Raw genomic sequence first — 16,608 nt, forward strand, 5'->3', positions numbered from 1 at the left:
TTTCCAGGGAATGTTTTCTATATAGCATTTAAAAGAATGTTAACTGCTCAGTAACTCCAGCATTTTCTCCAAAATTGGATATACAAGAATCACTGGGTAACTTTCAGAACTTAAGGCAGCCATGTACAAGTTATTATTTAGCAGAAGTCAGTACCGCAGGGATCCTCAACCTTTGCTTAAAAATTGTATATATTTTAACCTGTCTCCCTTTCATTGAAAAATCTCACCTGTCTCTTCTCTCCTCCTGTATTTCTTCCAAATTCTCCCAAATGGGAGATTGTGACCTGTACCCTAGGGGGTGCATATCTCCTGGTCTCTCTCTCTCTCCCTCTCCCCTATTTTAAGAATCACTAACCAAGACTGTTCTGTTGGTAAGACTGTGTGTTCTCTTTGTCGTGAAGGCAAAGAAGATACGTTTGCAAAAACAAAGTAATTTTTAAAACCACCTTTACTTCCTCTGGGCTCTTGTTCCTCACCTTGCAGAAAGCCATTCTGAGGCCGCCCTGCCTCCATGACACATACTGTAATTTACAGGGGGTGAAAAAGAACAGTGAATTGCGGTGAGAAGATAGCTGCACCCATTTTTGAGGCATACTCTACAGCAGGGGTCCGAAAATTATTTTCTATAAAGCATGAGGCAGCACATATTTCTGGCATTGTGCAACATACAGTCTCCATCGACACAATCATTCAACATTGCTTTTTTAGTGGATAAGCAGCTCTAGACAGTATATAAGCAAAAGGGCATGGTTGTGTGCCAGTAAAACTTTATTTACAAAAAGCGCTGTAGTTTTCCAACCACTGACCCAGAGAAAGGAACCCTGCAAGCCTGAATTTCCTTTTCTGTAAAATGAGGAAACTGAATTTACTAGCATGACCTTCCTACCCAATGGCGCTCTAGTAAAGATTATATTAAGTGGTATGTGAGAAACTGTTTTATAAACCCTTAGGCCCTGTGCCATGGTATTTATAATAATTACAGATGTCAACATCTCATTCATTCTTCTAACAAAGTATTTTTTTTATTCACTTGGTTTTTGAGCAAAATGCACCCAAAGGAAACGCAGCCCTGCATGGGCTTGTTACGGGGAAGGATCCCAGCATCCAACACCCATCAGGCGCGCATTGTATGCTCTACAACTAGTTGCAGAGAGAATAAATAGACCATTTCAGTAGACACTGCCTCCCTGTCAAGTTTCCCCCTTCTGTTATATAATAAGAGTTGCTTGGATTCCTAAACCTTGGGTCATGTTTTCACATGTGCCCATAACACGTCAGTGTGGAAGGCAAAGTTTGACATGTGCTGGCAGATGTACGACCTCACCCACTGGGAGTCACAGGTACTCTGTTATCGCTTCAAAGTGACTCCGTTCATTCAGGTTTCAAGGCTGCAACCTTTTGGGAGCAGTCACAGCAGACCCCCACCCCACAAGCAGGGGTGAGTTTTTATTTTCTATTGCACAGTTGTTTTTTCAAAACTGGTTGGACTCAAGCAGTCGACTGGAATGTGGAGCACTTTTGGAATGCGCTCAGAGATGGAAATAAAGTATAGTAGGACAAGTGACCGCCACCCTGGGGCCAGCAGGAAGTGTGATTGTGAAACACACTGTGCCGGAGATTCCTGCACATGTTTGCACTTCACTTTCCTCTGGATGACCCTGCTGTGCACTGAAAGCTTACCCATGCGGGACGAAGCTGTCGTGGCGTGAACCAGCGCAGTTTTTGAGCTTTTATATTTTGTTGAGGAAGATTCTGGAATCATAGAAGCTCATGGCAGTAGCTACCAATGTATGGAAGGCTGCCTGCAATGTGGAAATGTGAGAATGACTTGCAGGAATAGGTAGCAAACAGCCAGAGAATGTATGGACAGAAGTATGTAAATACAGCATGGTAAACTATCAGGCATGAGATATAAAATATTTCCACTGTTCATTTCCAGGTCGAGGAATGTTTGCTGCTGTTCTGTTGTTTCCAGATATGTTGCTGGAATCAGCATGCCTGGGCAAACGTGTGGTGGTCAGGAGTGGCACAGCTCAGGAGAGCATAAATCAGGAGTAAGGTTCACTGCAGTTTAGACTCTCTGAGCTGCTGGGGGTTATGGCTTTCGGAAGAGCTAGTAACATTGCAAATTTAATCAAGTCATTTGATAAGCTGTATGTTTTCCACAGTCATTTATCCAATCAGAATAAGCTAACAAGAGCGAACAAAATTTGGAAAAAGGATTTTCAATTCCCTGAAACAGCAGTCATTAACCCCATGGTAAATTAGAACATTTTGCAATTCAATGAGCCAGATTGCCCTTCTTTTCCCTTAAGTTGAATAAGTCAAATAAGCTCTTACTTAAGTTACATGACACATGGTACATATTTTGAATTTCCCTTGATGAATCCTGTACACATTTCCACATCACTGCTGAGATATTCTATTGAGAATATGAAAGGTAATTTTGGACGGTGTCTTTGTTTCTTTTGTAGGTATTAACTTATTCTAGAAGTTGGTACCCATGCCTGTAGCTATCAGGAAAAAAAAGAAAGCTGTGGGACAATAGGGCGCAGACCTGGATACTCGGGGTCTTCTTACCACAAACCTCCATTTCTTAAACTGTTTACAGATCTATATATACATATGCCTAAACATATATGCACATACATGTGTTAAATATACCCAAACACATATGAATATGTGTCTACATGATATGGATAAAATAATAACACATGAACTTTAAAAAAGAATGTTAATATGCAAATTATCCAGGTGAGTTTCATTTAAATCTAATCTACTTATGTTTTCTCCTCCACCAAATGCAAGTTCCCTTAAAAGAAATTTTCAACACTGTCCCTTTTTATTTAGTTACTTTTAGAATAAATGTTTACGTTTAGGGGTGTTGGTAGTTGGTCAGTGCCATGACAGACAGTGAAGCACCCATCATTTAGACACCAGCTTTAGAAATAAAAACGAGAAAGACATTAAAAAAAAAAAGACACCTTAGAGAAAATGGATGTTTTCACTGAGATGAGGATGTTTTATTCTCACCTCTTTCTCCTTCCCTGCTCCACCTTTGTGCTGAACAAAACAGCTTTGTTTTTTTTCTCCATGACATTTTAAATGTTCCAGCGAAATAGAGTATGCAAACTTCTCCACTCGAGTCCTTTGTGAGGGGCTCTCAGCCACTACCAGATGTCTTTGTTTGTTCCCTTTTGCACATCAACTGAAGGATATTTCCAGTGGCAAATATACCTTGGAGATTATTTTATGTTTGTTTACTGTTAGAGTTGATTATGTTAGTACATCAGTTCAAGGATGGATGGAGACTCTTGCCTTGAAGTTGACAGCATAAGGAATCTCATCTGTGTTTCTTTGCTTGTACTTATCAGCATACACTTCTGCAGAAGCCTCTAGAAGCTTTTCTCACCTGCTGTATCCATCCCCCCACTTTGGGCATGAGTCTGAAAGCCTACAATTTCTTATAAGTCATGTTTCTTTTTTTATGCAGCTCTTCCCATTCTTTATGGCTTTAGACCTCAGGTACTCAGGAGCCACTTTGGAAATAGAGGAATTTCTGGTTGTTCTATTAATTTTTAAGTATATAGAGAAAATGCTGGTTTCCGGTTCTTATAATAAAAATGGAACGTTGTATGGTTGTGCATGGTTTGATCTGTTTGTCAGCAGTAAACTTGGCTTCCACTTGTGTTCAATAATAAATCCTCTCCTCATTACACACGTCTTACGCCTGCACCGTCATCCATAAAATCTAAAGTACATCTTAGGTTAAATAATCGAGTTAAGAGGTTTCCTGATTCTATTGAGTTCTTAACATGTAGTAGATTGTATGTGTTCAAAGGAAAGCAAAACAAATCTCCAAGTGGGTTAGTCCTCGTAAGCAGTAATTTGAGAACATATTCAAGGCATGGATTGTATTAGATGGAGAAGCCGACTGAGGGGTCTGTTCTCCTTTCCTGCACATGGGCTGTGTGTTGCTGACGTCTTCCCATGAGTGCTGTTTCCTTCCACAGAAGTGGATGGATGGAGGCCTCACCAACAGCCTTCCCATCCTGCCTGTAGGCCGGACAGTGACTATCTCCCCCTTCAGTGGACGATTAGACATCTGCCCGCAAGACAAAGGGCTGCTGCACCTGTACATTAACATCACCAATCAGCACATAAAGGTGAGTAATACATTGAGTGCTACTTCAAGGGAACCTAGTCCCCTGAAAGTTTACACATGCTTGCAAAACTTTGGATTGTGTTGATAATTTTATGTATAAATTGTACCTTCTCAGTATTGTTTTTACTACTTTCCAATATGTATCATGCATGTGGACCTTGGTGTGTCTAGACTGTGTGTGTGCAATCCCTTCACAGTTTATTAACTGTCTGTCTGTGAAATGTTTTCTGTTCCTTCACTTCTTTTTCTGGTCAATAGATTTGGTGGGATTTCCGTGCAATGTTAAATAGATTGTGTAAAAAGATGGAGATAATTAAGTATGCAAAAATACTGGAGAAAAATTAAGGACTCACTGAATAATTTACATAACAATCTAACTCCCTTAATCTAGTCTCATAGTTCTCAACCAGGGCGAGATCCCTAGGAGGCATTTGGATCTGTCTGGAAACAGTTTTGCTTGTCACATCCAGGAAGTCCTTCTGGCATCTGGGGGGAGCCCAGGCTTGCTGCTCAACACCCTTTTGTAAAACACAGGACACCCCACAACGAAGAAATATCTGGCCCAAAACGGCAATAGTAGAAGACTAGTCTATACATGGAGTTAACCTTTTAAGGTTAATTCTTTTCCTAATTTTTTAAAATCACTAATTGCATCTATAATATGAAAGCTTAGGTTTGAAATAATGCACATTTACCTATACTTTAATATCCTATGGCTTCAATTTGTCTTTCTATTCTAGCTGTCCGTGGCAAACTTGGTGAGGTTTAGCCAAGCCCTCTTCCCACCAAGCAAGAGGAAAATGGAATCACTGTATCAACATGGGTTTGATGACACCATTGAGTTTTTACTTAAAGAAAATTGGTTTGAACAGAATGCTTAAACGTCGATGACACAAAACAGATATCACACAGTTTTTGATGGAGACTTGTAATCAAATCGTTTTTTTAAAAAAAAATTCAGGATTCCCCATTACCAGTTTCTGTAACATTCATAATTATTTTTATTATTTGAATTATTACTTGGTACAAGGAAATAAGAAGCATTTTGCTACAATTCGGCTGTTTCATTAGGACACAGTCAGGTGATAAGGAAACCTTTCCAGAGAACAATCGCATCCTTTGAAAGGTCCATTTAACATTTAGGAGGGCAGGCTGTCTGCGTAAACCATGGAATGCTGGAAATGGAGGGCCGCCGCCTGCACGCTATCTTTACAGGGAAGGAGGCAGCATCTTAGACACGAAACAGTATTTCCGTGAGACACCAGTGCCCTGTAGTTCCAGAACAGAAGGAGCAACTTTCTCAGGCTGAACTTTTCTCCGGGCCGAACCCCAGTGTCCGAGGCAGGGAGGGGAAGGACTGGAGCAACGGGCAGCACCACTAAGGCTTTGAGGAGGGGTGGAGGAGCAACGGCTTGCTGTTCACAGCTGCTGTGCCTGGTAGGCTGGTGGACTGGTAGGCCAGGAGCCCACGAGGTTTTGACACTAGGTCTGTTTTCCTTATTCTTCAGTAGTTTCCCCTTCCCACCTTACTCCTTCCAAATCCACCCTCCAGCTAAGGTGGTTATCAGGCTATTTTGATGCGTCCTTGTTCTAAAGCCTAGGCTGCCGTTCGTGTTCTCTGTACATCTCTCTCTGTCTCTCTCTTTCTCCTGTGTCTTGGGCTCTCTGTCTCTCCATCTCTTTATTTGCTCCCACAAGGCCACACCTCAACAAATACTTAGCCTTTAGTTTACATACTCTATCTATTTATGCTAGGAACTCAAAACAGGTAATACACTACTAAACACAAGGGACCAGGTCAACCAAACAGCCTGGTAAATAAGGATCATATCCACAATAATCATTCACGTATTGTTTTTATATCATGTTCTACTGATCCCAGGTCTTACATTTTTTGAGCAGTTGTCCTATCATTTTGAGGACCGCATATGAGTTTATACTAATTCATATACACTGTCTTAAAATCGTTTCCTTGGGGCTTTGCCAAGCATGAACTCTTAATTACTTAAGAAGCAGTTAGAAACAAACCAGTTTAATTGCTTGTCTTTAACTGCTTTGCATTTCTCTTTCTGCCATTTGAAGCCATTGTTTAAATCAATTTTATGGTTCTTAAAAGCCCCCAATACACAATGTTTAGCACATAAACACTGACAATTGCCTCCTTTCTGCCAAGTCCTGCAGAGGCTCAAGGTAGAGTCGTCAAGGTAGAGTCGTCGCACCTCTTGGACTGTGTATGTTTTTCTGACTCTAGCAAACGCAGTTAAATCTTCACATTGTTCTAGTGAGTGACATGATGGGGATAGATACTCAGTTCATTCCTGCATCTGCTTATTCACTGGATTCTCCTCTTTTACCACTTTCTGGGACCATTCTATTTGTAGAAAGTTTAGTAAATTGTTTATCTGATGCTTCCTCTGAGCAAAAACAAGCCTAATTGTGTTAGACTTTTAAAAAGTATTTTGTCCCTAGTTTATATGTCTTTGACCTTGTTGGTAGATGGTACTTGCCTTGAAAACCACTGTAAGTTCATGGACACGGCAGTGCACTGGCTTTCTAACGCGAGACACAGGTGGCATTGCGACGCAGCCCGCAGTTTGTCTGCTCCAGGGGACACTGTACCAACTTCTCACGAGAGGCAAGTCACAGAGCGTGCTCTGGGGTGCGAAGGCTGTGTCCGCATGCATCTGTGCTAATGGGAAACACGCATCAACAACAGGCTCTGCCCTATTATTGGGATCAGCATTTTGAGGCGCTGTAGAACTGGTGTGTGGAAAGTCTGAAGAGACTTTCTGACCCAGATCCTGATATGTTTGCAGGGTAATTACTGTGACTGGCGGCTTGATAAGTTCCCAGTTCCCTACTGGGGTAATTTCCTAATATCTTTACATTGTCATTTAAAATTTCCCTGGTCTTTCCTTTCTTCTTTTCAGTAACACTCTTTACATTGTAACTATGGTAACCCGCAGCTTGCACTGCCAATGAGAGAACATAGATTTGGTTTCTAAGTTCAATAATGCTCTAAAGGAGCGAGCGGTGGATTAAACACAAAACGAAACAAAACAAAAAACTGTTAGTTCTAGTTTCACAATATTGGACGTGGCGCGTGTATAGCAGAAGTTTGCAAAGAAGCCGTTGAACGGCTCTGGGCATTTAATTATGAATCTAAACAGACAAGGGCACTTGAAATGGACAGAGTTTGGTTATGCTGCTTTTAAATTTTTTCTGATGATTAAAACAGACGCATATAATTACTTCCCTTTTTGTAAGTGTTAATCATAGAAAGTTTTCGGATCTAGTCTGTTCTTTTCATAGTTGAGGAACCAATAATTAGCAAAGTTCAGGGTTTTGAGGTTATTCTCGCTCAAGCTCTATCTATACTATAGCAAAATAAAATTGAAAGGTGAAGTAATTATCCACATAACTCAAAGCAGGAGAAAAGGCGATGATTGCAGATTAGGAAAAGATGATTTAAAAAAAAAAATAATCAGAGCAACTACTAATTACTAGTACTTATAGTACTGTATACTTATGTATTATATATAAGTACTTATACTAATAAGTACTAGTAATTATTAGTTTAGTTAGGCTGAAATTACCATGTAATTGCTCAACTCTGCACTTAACCTTGGTTACGTTGATGTCTGCCAGGCTTCTCTCCTAGAATGTTACTCTGTCCTCCTTTGTCATTAATAAGTATCTTATGGGGAAGTATTTCCAACATTATATAACGATCTCATTCTTCATCAGGTTTTCAATTTTATCTACACGGACTCACGGTTTCCTGCTTTTTCCCAGGAAATAGTATCTGCTACGCTCCTCATTTCTTTTGATGTGCGAGTGGCCCTCAGCTTGCTCAGTAGGACCTGTTCTGGTGGACGGCTGTGCCCTTTGATGGCTCCTCATCATTCTCTGACCAGTGCTTTGCTTTCTGGAACAACATTCTCCAGGCTTATCTTGTACTTTTGCTTCCCCCATTCTGGAATCAGTCGTGTCTCTAAGGGCTGTAATTCTTTTAATAGAAAATGGCATTTATATTTACGGTGTGTATAAACCAAATTTACTACCCAAATGACAATATTATTGGTGTAATGCTGCTCCCAGGTCCTCTCAGTGAATAGAGTTAGGAAATTTGCAGGCATATGGATGTGTGCGTGCATGTACCGACATTTACATCTATATTTATCTATGTATCTGTCAATGAATCTACCCACCCATCACTTATCTATGTATCTACCTATTTCACATATATGTAGAAGCTGTCCTTGCTTGCCTACCTGATGGTGATGTCTGTCTGTCCATTGTTCAATAATTGCATTCTGATAGGGCAACAATAAAATTCTAAATTAAGCCACTATGCGAATTGCCTAAAAGAAGGAAGAAAATTCTTGTCATATGCATTAAAATAAATAAATTTTAGTATGCATGTTAGATTAATAAAATAGCGGCACTCAGTTAAGAATAAAAAGTTTCAATAGAAAATGATTCAAAAAAATCGTTCATGGTTAAATGACAAGCCTGTGCCTTATAATAAACTGTGAAAGATATTACAATTAAATAAGGAATAAGAGAAGATGCCTGACATCTCTGCTATTAAGAAAAGGGTTCTAGAAACTCTAGAAAATACAGAAAGATAAATAAAAGCTGGGAAATGTAAAAAATAACAAAACCGTTATCATCTGTAAGTTGTGCAAGCGCTGTGCACATGACCTAATGCACCATAAATCCTCAACAGTTAGGGATAAAAATGAGTCAGTGCCTAAGAATGCAAGATAATCAACTAGAAAAGTGTTATGAGAAGTTAAAAACTATCCATGCAAAAAATCTATAGTAATAGATGAAAATTGATACTACTTTTATACCAGCAGAATGTAAAACATGAAACAATGCATCCACAATAGCCAAAAAGTCACATAACTTCTAAAAACTGTGCCAGACACATGTGAAAGTTCTGCACATTTACCTGCTTCTGCAACGATGACATCTAATGTTCCAGAATGGGGAATGAGGTTCTGGGTGGTGTCTGGTCTCACATCACATCACAAATTTCACACATTCCATCACACTGTCAGTATTTTTGTTTTCAAAATGTGACAAATGGATGTTAAAGTTCACCTGGCAGCATAAATGCTCAATGACAGCCCAGAGAGATGAAGTAATTTTGTAGCCTTAGCCTTAATATCTTCAGTGAATTTTCTCTTAGTGTCTTTTTTCCATTTTTTCTAAGGAGGCATTAGAGATGTTTCTTATTTAAGAGAAGTCAAATAAAGAGATCACTTTTAGGACAGTTAACTGTCAAAAGTTTTTAGTGCATGTGACAGAAGCCCAGTTCGAATTACATTTAGCCAAAGAAGAATAAAGGAATAAAGGAATGACTTGTTCATTTGGCAATACAATCTAGGGTGTATCTGGCACATCTCGACACAGCTGCTCAGACATAGTCATCAGATAGCATCAGTCTTTAGAACAGGGTCTTTCCAGATGGTGAAGTAAGATGCTCTCCAAGCAAAGCTCATGCTTTACCATATAAATGGACAAAGTGCATAGGGAGGATTTTTCTTAATAGGCCTAATAGAAAAGTCCAAGAGAAAATTCTGGTTGGGTATGACTGGGTCTTGTGCCAGCCATGATCTCCTGTGGGCTTGGAGGCTGGATACTCTTGACAGTTCAGGCTAGGAGCCCACATTCTCCTCTTTGACCTGAGGCCCAAATAATATGGAAAGAGGTAAATAATGAAGTACTTTTATTTCTGGCTTTTCTAAAGAATAAAACAGTACTCACACAGTAGAGCTATTTAAAAAATCTCTTGCTCCAAAGAAGCCCAAGTTGGAGAGTTTCATCATATGAGTAGCCAACTGTGTGGCATTCAGCAGGGAAGGCCAGTAAGATGGGGCTGGAAAAGCCATCGATGGACTGTCAGAGTTGGGTTTTGTGGAGGGATAGACTCAGGAACCAGAGGGGAAGCCCATAAAAGTATGTAGACAAGAGACCAGTCTTTAGCTTTCAAATGACAGCTTGCCAAAAAATTAAGTTTTTGAGCGATAATCCTTTGGGGTCTTGCTTTAACGGAGCGTCCCTTGGCAACTTGTGAGAAGTGCAGGGCCTCAGGCTTCATCCCCCACCTAACAGACAGAATCTGCATTTTAACCACTGTCCCAAGTGATCCATTGAGTTTTGAGAAATGCTGCTTAGAGGGTGGTTTCCACGGTGAAGGGAGTAAGAGATCGTTCTAGGAGGGTAATACATGGCAGAGGATACAGACAGTATTGCCATGATTTTATAGACAGACTTTTTTTCCTAAGATGTTTGATCTTAAAGGGATGGAGAGAGGACAGCAGACTTGGAAGTTAGATGTATGGTAGATGTTGTATTTGGTTGGTGAACATAGGGAGACAGGGAAGGAAGAGTTGGGTGTGTTTGCCAGCAAACAAGGAAGGCCCCGTGTGGAGGAAAGGAAGAGAGAACAAAGGGAACCCATTTGGGGGCAAATTTCTGATGAAAGTTGGCACCGGCCAGATCACAAACTGGATGGAAGACAGAACGCTTTGAGAGAGGCATGATCTCAGGAAGAGGAGACATTGGTGATAACAAACATTTTTGTGTGGTAAAGTGAACAGGGTGCTGGGCTTTCATCTCAAAATAAAACGCAGATCATCTAAGTTTAGAACAGCTGTGCGAAAAAATGTGAGTCTGCCAGGCCAGCTGAGACTATTTTGATTGTTAGTGAAACCAACACACTGCCTTTATGGCTTTTCCACCACGGTTAGGTAGCTGCCACCTAGACAAAGAATCAGGGCTGCAATGGTAAGGACTGGGCAAACAGCAAGTGGAAGGTTCTGGAGGGAAGGGACCTAGGAAGTAACAAAGCTCTCCAGTGTCAACCACCCCAGGGTCAGCTGCTCTGGGTTTTGTTTGGACAGAATAATGGATTGGAAGAAGTGACGGTTGAGTCTGGGAGAGAAACATGGAAATACCACAGTTGCAAGGTGTTTTCTTTGTAATGCAAAATTCCAAAAAAACGTTCTATACCTAGAACTGTGCTGGTAAGCAAGTTTCTAAATGCATTAGAGACAGTCGCTTTACCTTTGACATTAAAAGTAAATGAAAATACAAATTCCATTATCATTTGAGGGAAAAGTCTATTAATAAGTGATTGGGGATTCTGCAGTAACATATTTTAATGATTAGTAGTGATAACATTTGTCTTTCTACCTCCAGTGGTAGAATCTCCTCTGCAGTTTACTTAATCATGTGAAATATTCATAAAATAGTTTACATGTTATTTTTATTACACTCAACTTTTACAAAACTCTTAGTTTTCAAGTTCTATTAAATTAACTTTAATATTTAAAAAGAGCCCTTAGCAAATGTTTGCTAGTAAAGTCACCTTCCTGCCACCACGTTGCGATAAAAGTTTTGCTCCTTGCTTCTGCTCAAATACCACAGTTCCCCGGACCCTTCTCAGAACCATCCAGTCACCTCCCCGTCCACATGGAGGAAGGGAAGTGCATCCAGTGGGGGGTACCACCAGCTTCTCATAACCAGTTCGTTAAGTCATCCTGTGCTTATCCCAGCCCCCTTCCCTCCCTCTTGCTAAAGTGGAGAGAAGGTCTCTGCCCCTCTCCCAGCCAGCGTTTGTGCATTTCTCGCAGCCTGCCGCTCATCTTCTATCTATTCCCCTTCATCAAGGACCTCTCCCTTTTTCTCCTTAGTACGTTCCATCACTAACAGGCGTCACCGTCTCCCACGCCACACGTACAAAGTTCACCTGCACCTCCCCGCCTTGAGACACCACCATGTCTCTCTACTCACCTTCAGAACAAAACTCCTCAACTTGTACCACCGCCACCTCCATTTAACCACTTCCTATCGACCCCCTTCCTTCCTGGTCTGCCTTTTGCCCCCATCCCTGTATCCCAACTGCTCCTGCTAGGATCACACAGAGGGGTCCCAGAGACAAACTCCGGGGGCATTTCCCTTTCCTTATCCTACTTGATGTCCTGGCAGTATTTGACCTACTGTCCGCATAGTAGTCTCTCTCCTGTGTCACTGGCTGCCGTCCCCCGACACCCTGCTGAAACTTCTCCCTTCCACGCGCCTCTCATATTGGGGCGTCTCAGTCACCTTGCCAGCCCGCACCCTTTCCCAGTCATTCTCAGCACTGTGAACGGGTCTTCAAATGCAGGCTGTCGGCTGGCAGTGCCCGAGAGCTAGTTCTGCTCCAGACCTTCTGCCACACGGCCGCCAGACCATCCATCCAACGGCCTGCTGATGCTCGGCTCCATCCCAGAAACACCTTCAAACTTGACATGTCTTCAGCTGAACTCTAATCTCATCCTCGCTGTCTGTCCAAAACCCTCAATAAGTTCTTTTTCAAGTGCCCCCAGAAGTTTAAGTAAATATGGATTGCAATTTTATGTACGATCTTTTGGCTTTATCCATGCATTTTATGCTTTCAATTGCTGAATTACATCACATACTTTTCTTTCAATGGTGAACATCTCCATTAAGGATTAATTCCATTAATAGCCCAAAGATAATTCCATGGGATGATCTTCTTTGCTTCTTACTACTTGATTTAAATATTTTAAAGTCACATGTTGTCCATTAGTGTTGTTTGGATCTTATTGACCAAATTCCAGAGGGAATTGTTTCCATCGTCTTACCTCTCAGCTCTCCTTTACCAGTAGGTATTTCTGGAGTTTAATTTCGATAAGATCCATCCTACTAGCTATAATCAATCACTGAGAGATTTTGATGCATCTGCCCTTTCTAATGTTAATAGATTCCTTAATATCCAAAAAGCTTATGTGTGTGCAGAATAAAAATAAAAAGTTTTTACTTTGATATCCAATTTATTTATATGGCATTCTTCTAAATATCCATGTTTCATTTATGTAACCAATAAAGCAAAAGATTATTGATTAAACAAACTATATTTCCATAGACATTTAGACATTGAAACATCTAATGAAATATTCTAATTGTTTTATTCAAATCACAATCTGATATATCTGTGCTTCTTAGATTCTTGAAGCATTGTATAAAAGCAGGTACCACAAGCACACAGAATATTGAGCTTGTTGAAAATGGGCTTGGCTCACATAGGCTAATTCGGTCAAAAGTGCTAGCAACTTAAACCTAATGGGGTCTTTTGATTCTTCATTCGGGTTGGCTTCCCTGCATTTCATCAATTTTGCTAACTTACACATGTCCAGGGTTTTAGTAATCTCGCACACCCTAAGATAAAGAAAGAGCAGACTGCACACACTTGGAGGGTCTGTTTATCAACCAGTTTATTCCTGGTTTAGGTCATCATAATTTTTTGCACCTTCGAAGTAGATTTTACGCAACTGAAGAGGTCCTGCTTTTGAACTTCGGTTTTGTCTTTTATGTAAGGAATCGCGTCACTTTCACCTAAGGAATTAGCCCAGTGATGCTTCCAACAGTCAATCAGTTTCGTTGTTCGGTAACCCTCACTGTTATCGCAAAACATTACCTGATCTGGACACCCCAGCTTCTTACTACACGTCATTGTAAGGTTATTTTTGTGCCGCTGCCACCTTCATTGTGCAAGTGAGCCACGTTTCTCTGCCACTGCTGCTTCTGAAGTGGCCAGACCGGCTACACTGGGAGTTCAGGTCGGTGCGGCTCTTGGCAATTCCTGCCCTGTTGCCCGCCCACCATGTGGTCCCAGGTCCTGGCATCGGTTCCCAGTTCTACTCCGACACTCGCGCGCTCCAGGTGTAGACTGCTCTTCCATGCTCAGGGCTGTCCCTCCTGCGTACGTACTGAACACGGTGTCCCGTCCTTACTGTTCAACTTGAGGTACTGTCACTTCTGTCCCCATGAGTTTGTCCAGATTTGGGGATGGAGATAAAAACTAAAATCGTGAAGTCGCTTTTGATAGCCATCTGCCTTGCTCAAGAAATAGTATCTGAACACCCTCACAGGCGATCACCAGCTGTGACTTTAGAACCAGACTGGTCCCTTGGATATAAAAACAGGTGTTTTACATACCACAATTAGAGTTAGACAGATGGAATGTTTAGAATAAAGAAAAATACTCCGCACTTATTTTAGTTCCTATTATCTTGGTCTTCCTGAATAATCTACGACTATCAGTAGAATGGTATTTAGGAGAGAACATGTCTGAGAAAGTGAAAGAAACAAACTTTTATTTACAGTGCACAACAAAATGTAGTAAATTGATGAATGCAAAGACCCCCCAGTGCACAGTACTGAGTTACCATCCACAGCTAACGTTTATATGACCCTCCATTTTCTACCTGCTCATGCTTTTTGATTGGGATGGCATTCGTGTAAATGACACATCTTCATGTTCTTGATGAATACTCTCATTTAAATCGCTGTTCAAGTTCAGCAGATTTTTCTTACTCTTTCACCCATCATGACACCAGATAATCTGCAACAATATTCACAGAAGTATTATATGCTTGAAATTTTGCAGAGGAAAAAGTCACATTGTTACAATCCCCTTCTGCATGGAAAGAAAATCTTTTCAAATGGCTATGGTTTGCTCTGCTGTATTTTCCCCTCAGGGTGATTTCTTTGCACACTGCAGATATTCCCATTAGGAGAAACCCTTATAGGTAGAATTGCTGGCTCCAAGGGAAAACAGAGGTAAAATCCTGACAGGTGCTCGGCAAATCGCCCTTCAAAAGAGGAGGTTGTAAGGAGATACATTCTCCCAACAGTTTCTGAGAACGATTTTTTTTTTCTCCCCCTTCTCAGCACTAACTGTAGGTGATTTCAGTCTTTTTAAATTTTGCTGATCAGGTAGACAACAATAAACAAAAAGGGAGTATAGTTTGTTTTAATTTAGAGATACCTTATTAACCTTCAGTTGGGTGGGTTTGATCGTGGTAAGGATTGGTGTTGCCCATACTGAGAAACTCATGCCTAAGCTTAAGTCACTCTGAATTCCTTTTTAATATGCTTCTTGGTCGTGATGGATATGGTGGACGGTGTGGTGGTGGGGGGTAGGAGGATCGTATCTTTCCCTATCTCCATTGAGGGGAAAACTTCTGCTCCGTGGTTAAAAAGGAATGGGTCTGGGGAGAAGACTTGCATGACCTCTTTCTTATTCCTTCGTTCACATCTATCTAATACTCCAGGTGGATGGCATTGCTTGGCATGGTGCTGGGTCCAGACTCATTCTTGCTGTCTCTTGGAAGCTTACTCTGTCTTCAGACAGAGCCGTTCTTTCAGCTTTCTTCCAAATTCAGGCAAAGGAGCCCCCCTGAATGTCAGAGGAGGTCTGTTTTTCTCTTTCTCGCATGAGACATGTGAAAGAAGGTTATGAATTTTAATTCATCCAGGTTGGTAACTACATTTGGAACCTGCTCTGCTGCCCCAACAGAGATGGATTCTGAAGTTCACAGTGGGGAGGGGTCACGAGATGAGGAGCCTCTTCAAGGCGAACTCATTTTCAGATACATAACATCCTGCAGGTGGAAGACACGGATCTTTACACAGACCTTCTCATGAGTTCTTCTGTCTGAGCTTGAGTTATTTAAGAGAGTAGGAGAGATATGCTAATACCCCATGTCTTCAAAATACCTGAGCCAAATATTTGCTGTGATTGTACATGATTAATCTAATCTGACTTGTGAAATTCTCCTTTGTTGAATTTCTTTGGTCATACCGAAGGGTGTCCAATGGGAGGGAAGGGAACATTGCTTCACAGATTATGTGTATAAAACCTAGAATTGTACAAACGATGTGATTTTTGAATTAATATTTCTAATTTGAGATATAGTCCTAGACTGGAGCACGTAAAAAAGAATCGTTTTTACAAGACAAAGAAAAGGGAATTGTCGAAAGTTTCCCAAATTGTTATGAAATTTAAAGACAAACATTTGATAAGTAGATTAAATGTCCATGTAAACTGATGTTTCTCCTGGAACTGGCTAATCTCACAGTCGGTTTGGTAAGCATTCTGCATACTACTAAAACATGTAGTTCTAAAGGAGGGCAATGTGTGCATGTTAGAGTCACACACGCATAAACTCTATCAATATGTGTTTTACTTCTATACTACTCACAAAGGGAATTACAAACAGAATTGGGAAGCCATGTTAATCCAAGAAGTTATGAAGGCCAGTTTTTCTGCTAAGTTACTCATACTCTGAATGTAGGTAAGATCTGAAGAGGAAGAAATGCAAAGGAGGGATGTTCATGCAACTTTCCAGTCATCATTCATTCATTCGCTGTCCTTGAGTAAATGCCAGCTCAGCAATATATCCCCCAAGTACAACATAGAAACAAGTAGAGGACTTAATTGGGTACAAAATTTAAGAGGTGATGTGAAGACAGAGAGCCCAACGTGAAAAGTACATCATTGAAATCTCAGATAACTATAATTTTTCGTTAAAATGAACCAGCTTACTGCCTTCAGAACATGTTAATGATAGTAACATAGA

The 16,608-nt window shown here is 40.8% G+C and overlaps 1 protein-coding gene across 6 annotated transcripts in view; it reads left to right on the forward strand.

The window, feature by feature from the left end:
- Positions 1-11,808, forward strand: part of LOC130678813 (patatin-like phospholipase domain-containing protein 4) — a 29,257-nt gene extending 17,449 nt beyond the window's left edge. For 5 of the 6 annotated variants that reach the window (XM_057496287.1, XM_057496288.1, XM_057496286.1 and 2 more), the window contains 2 exons: positions 4,014-4,166; positions 4,906-11,808. In XM_057496287.1, the coding sequence (XP_057352270.1) occupies positions 4,014-4,166; positions 4,906-5,046 (294 nt within the window). In that variant the 3' untranslated portion in view covers positions 5,047-11,808. The remainder of the gene's footprint in view (positions 1-4,013; positions 4,167-4,905) is intronic. The other variant, XM_057496285.1, reaches the window with a different exon arrangement.
- The last annotated feature ends 4,800 nt before the right edge of the window (positions 11,809-16,608 follow it).

The sequence above is a fragment of the Manis pentadactyla genome, chromosome Y, assembly GCF_030020395.1.
Source record: "Manis pentadactyla isolate mManPen7 chromosome Y, mManPen7.hap1, whole genome shotgun sequence".
Taxonomy (NCBI): Eukaryota; Metazoa; Chordata; class Mammalia; order Pholidota; family Manidae; genus Manis; species Manis pentadactyla.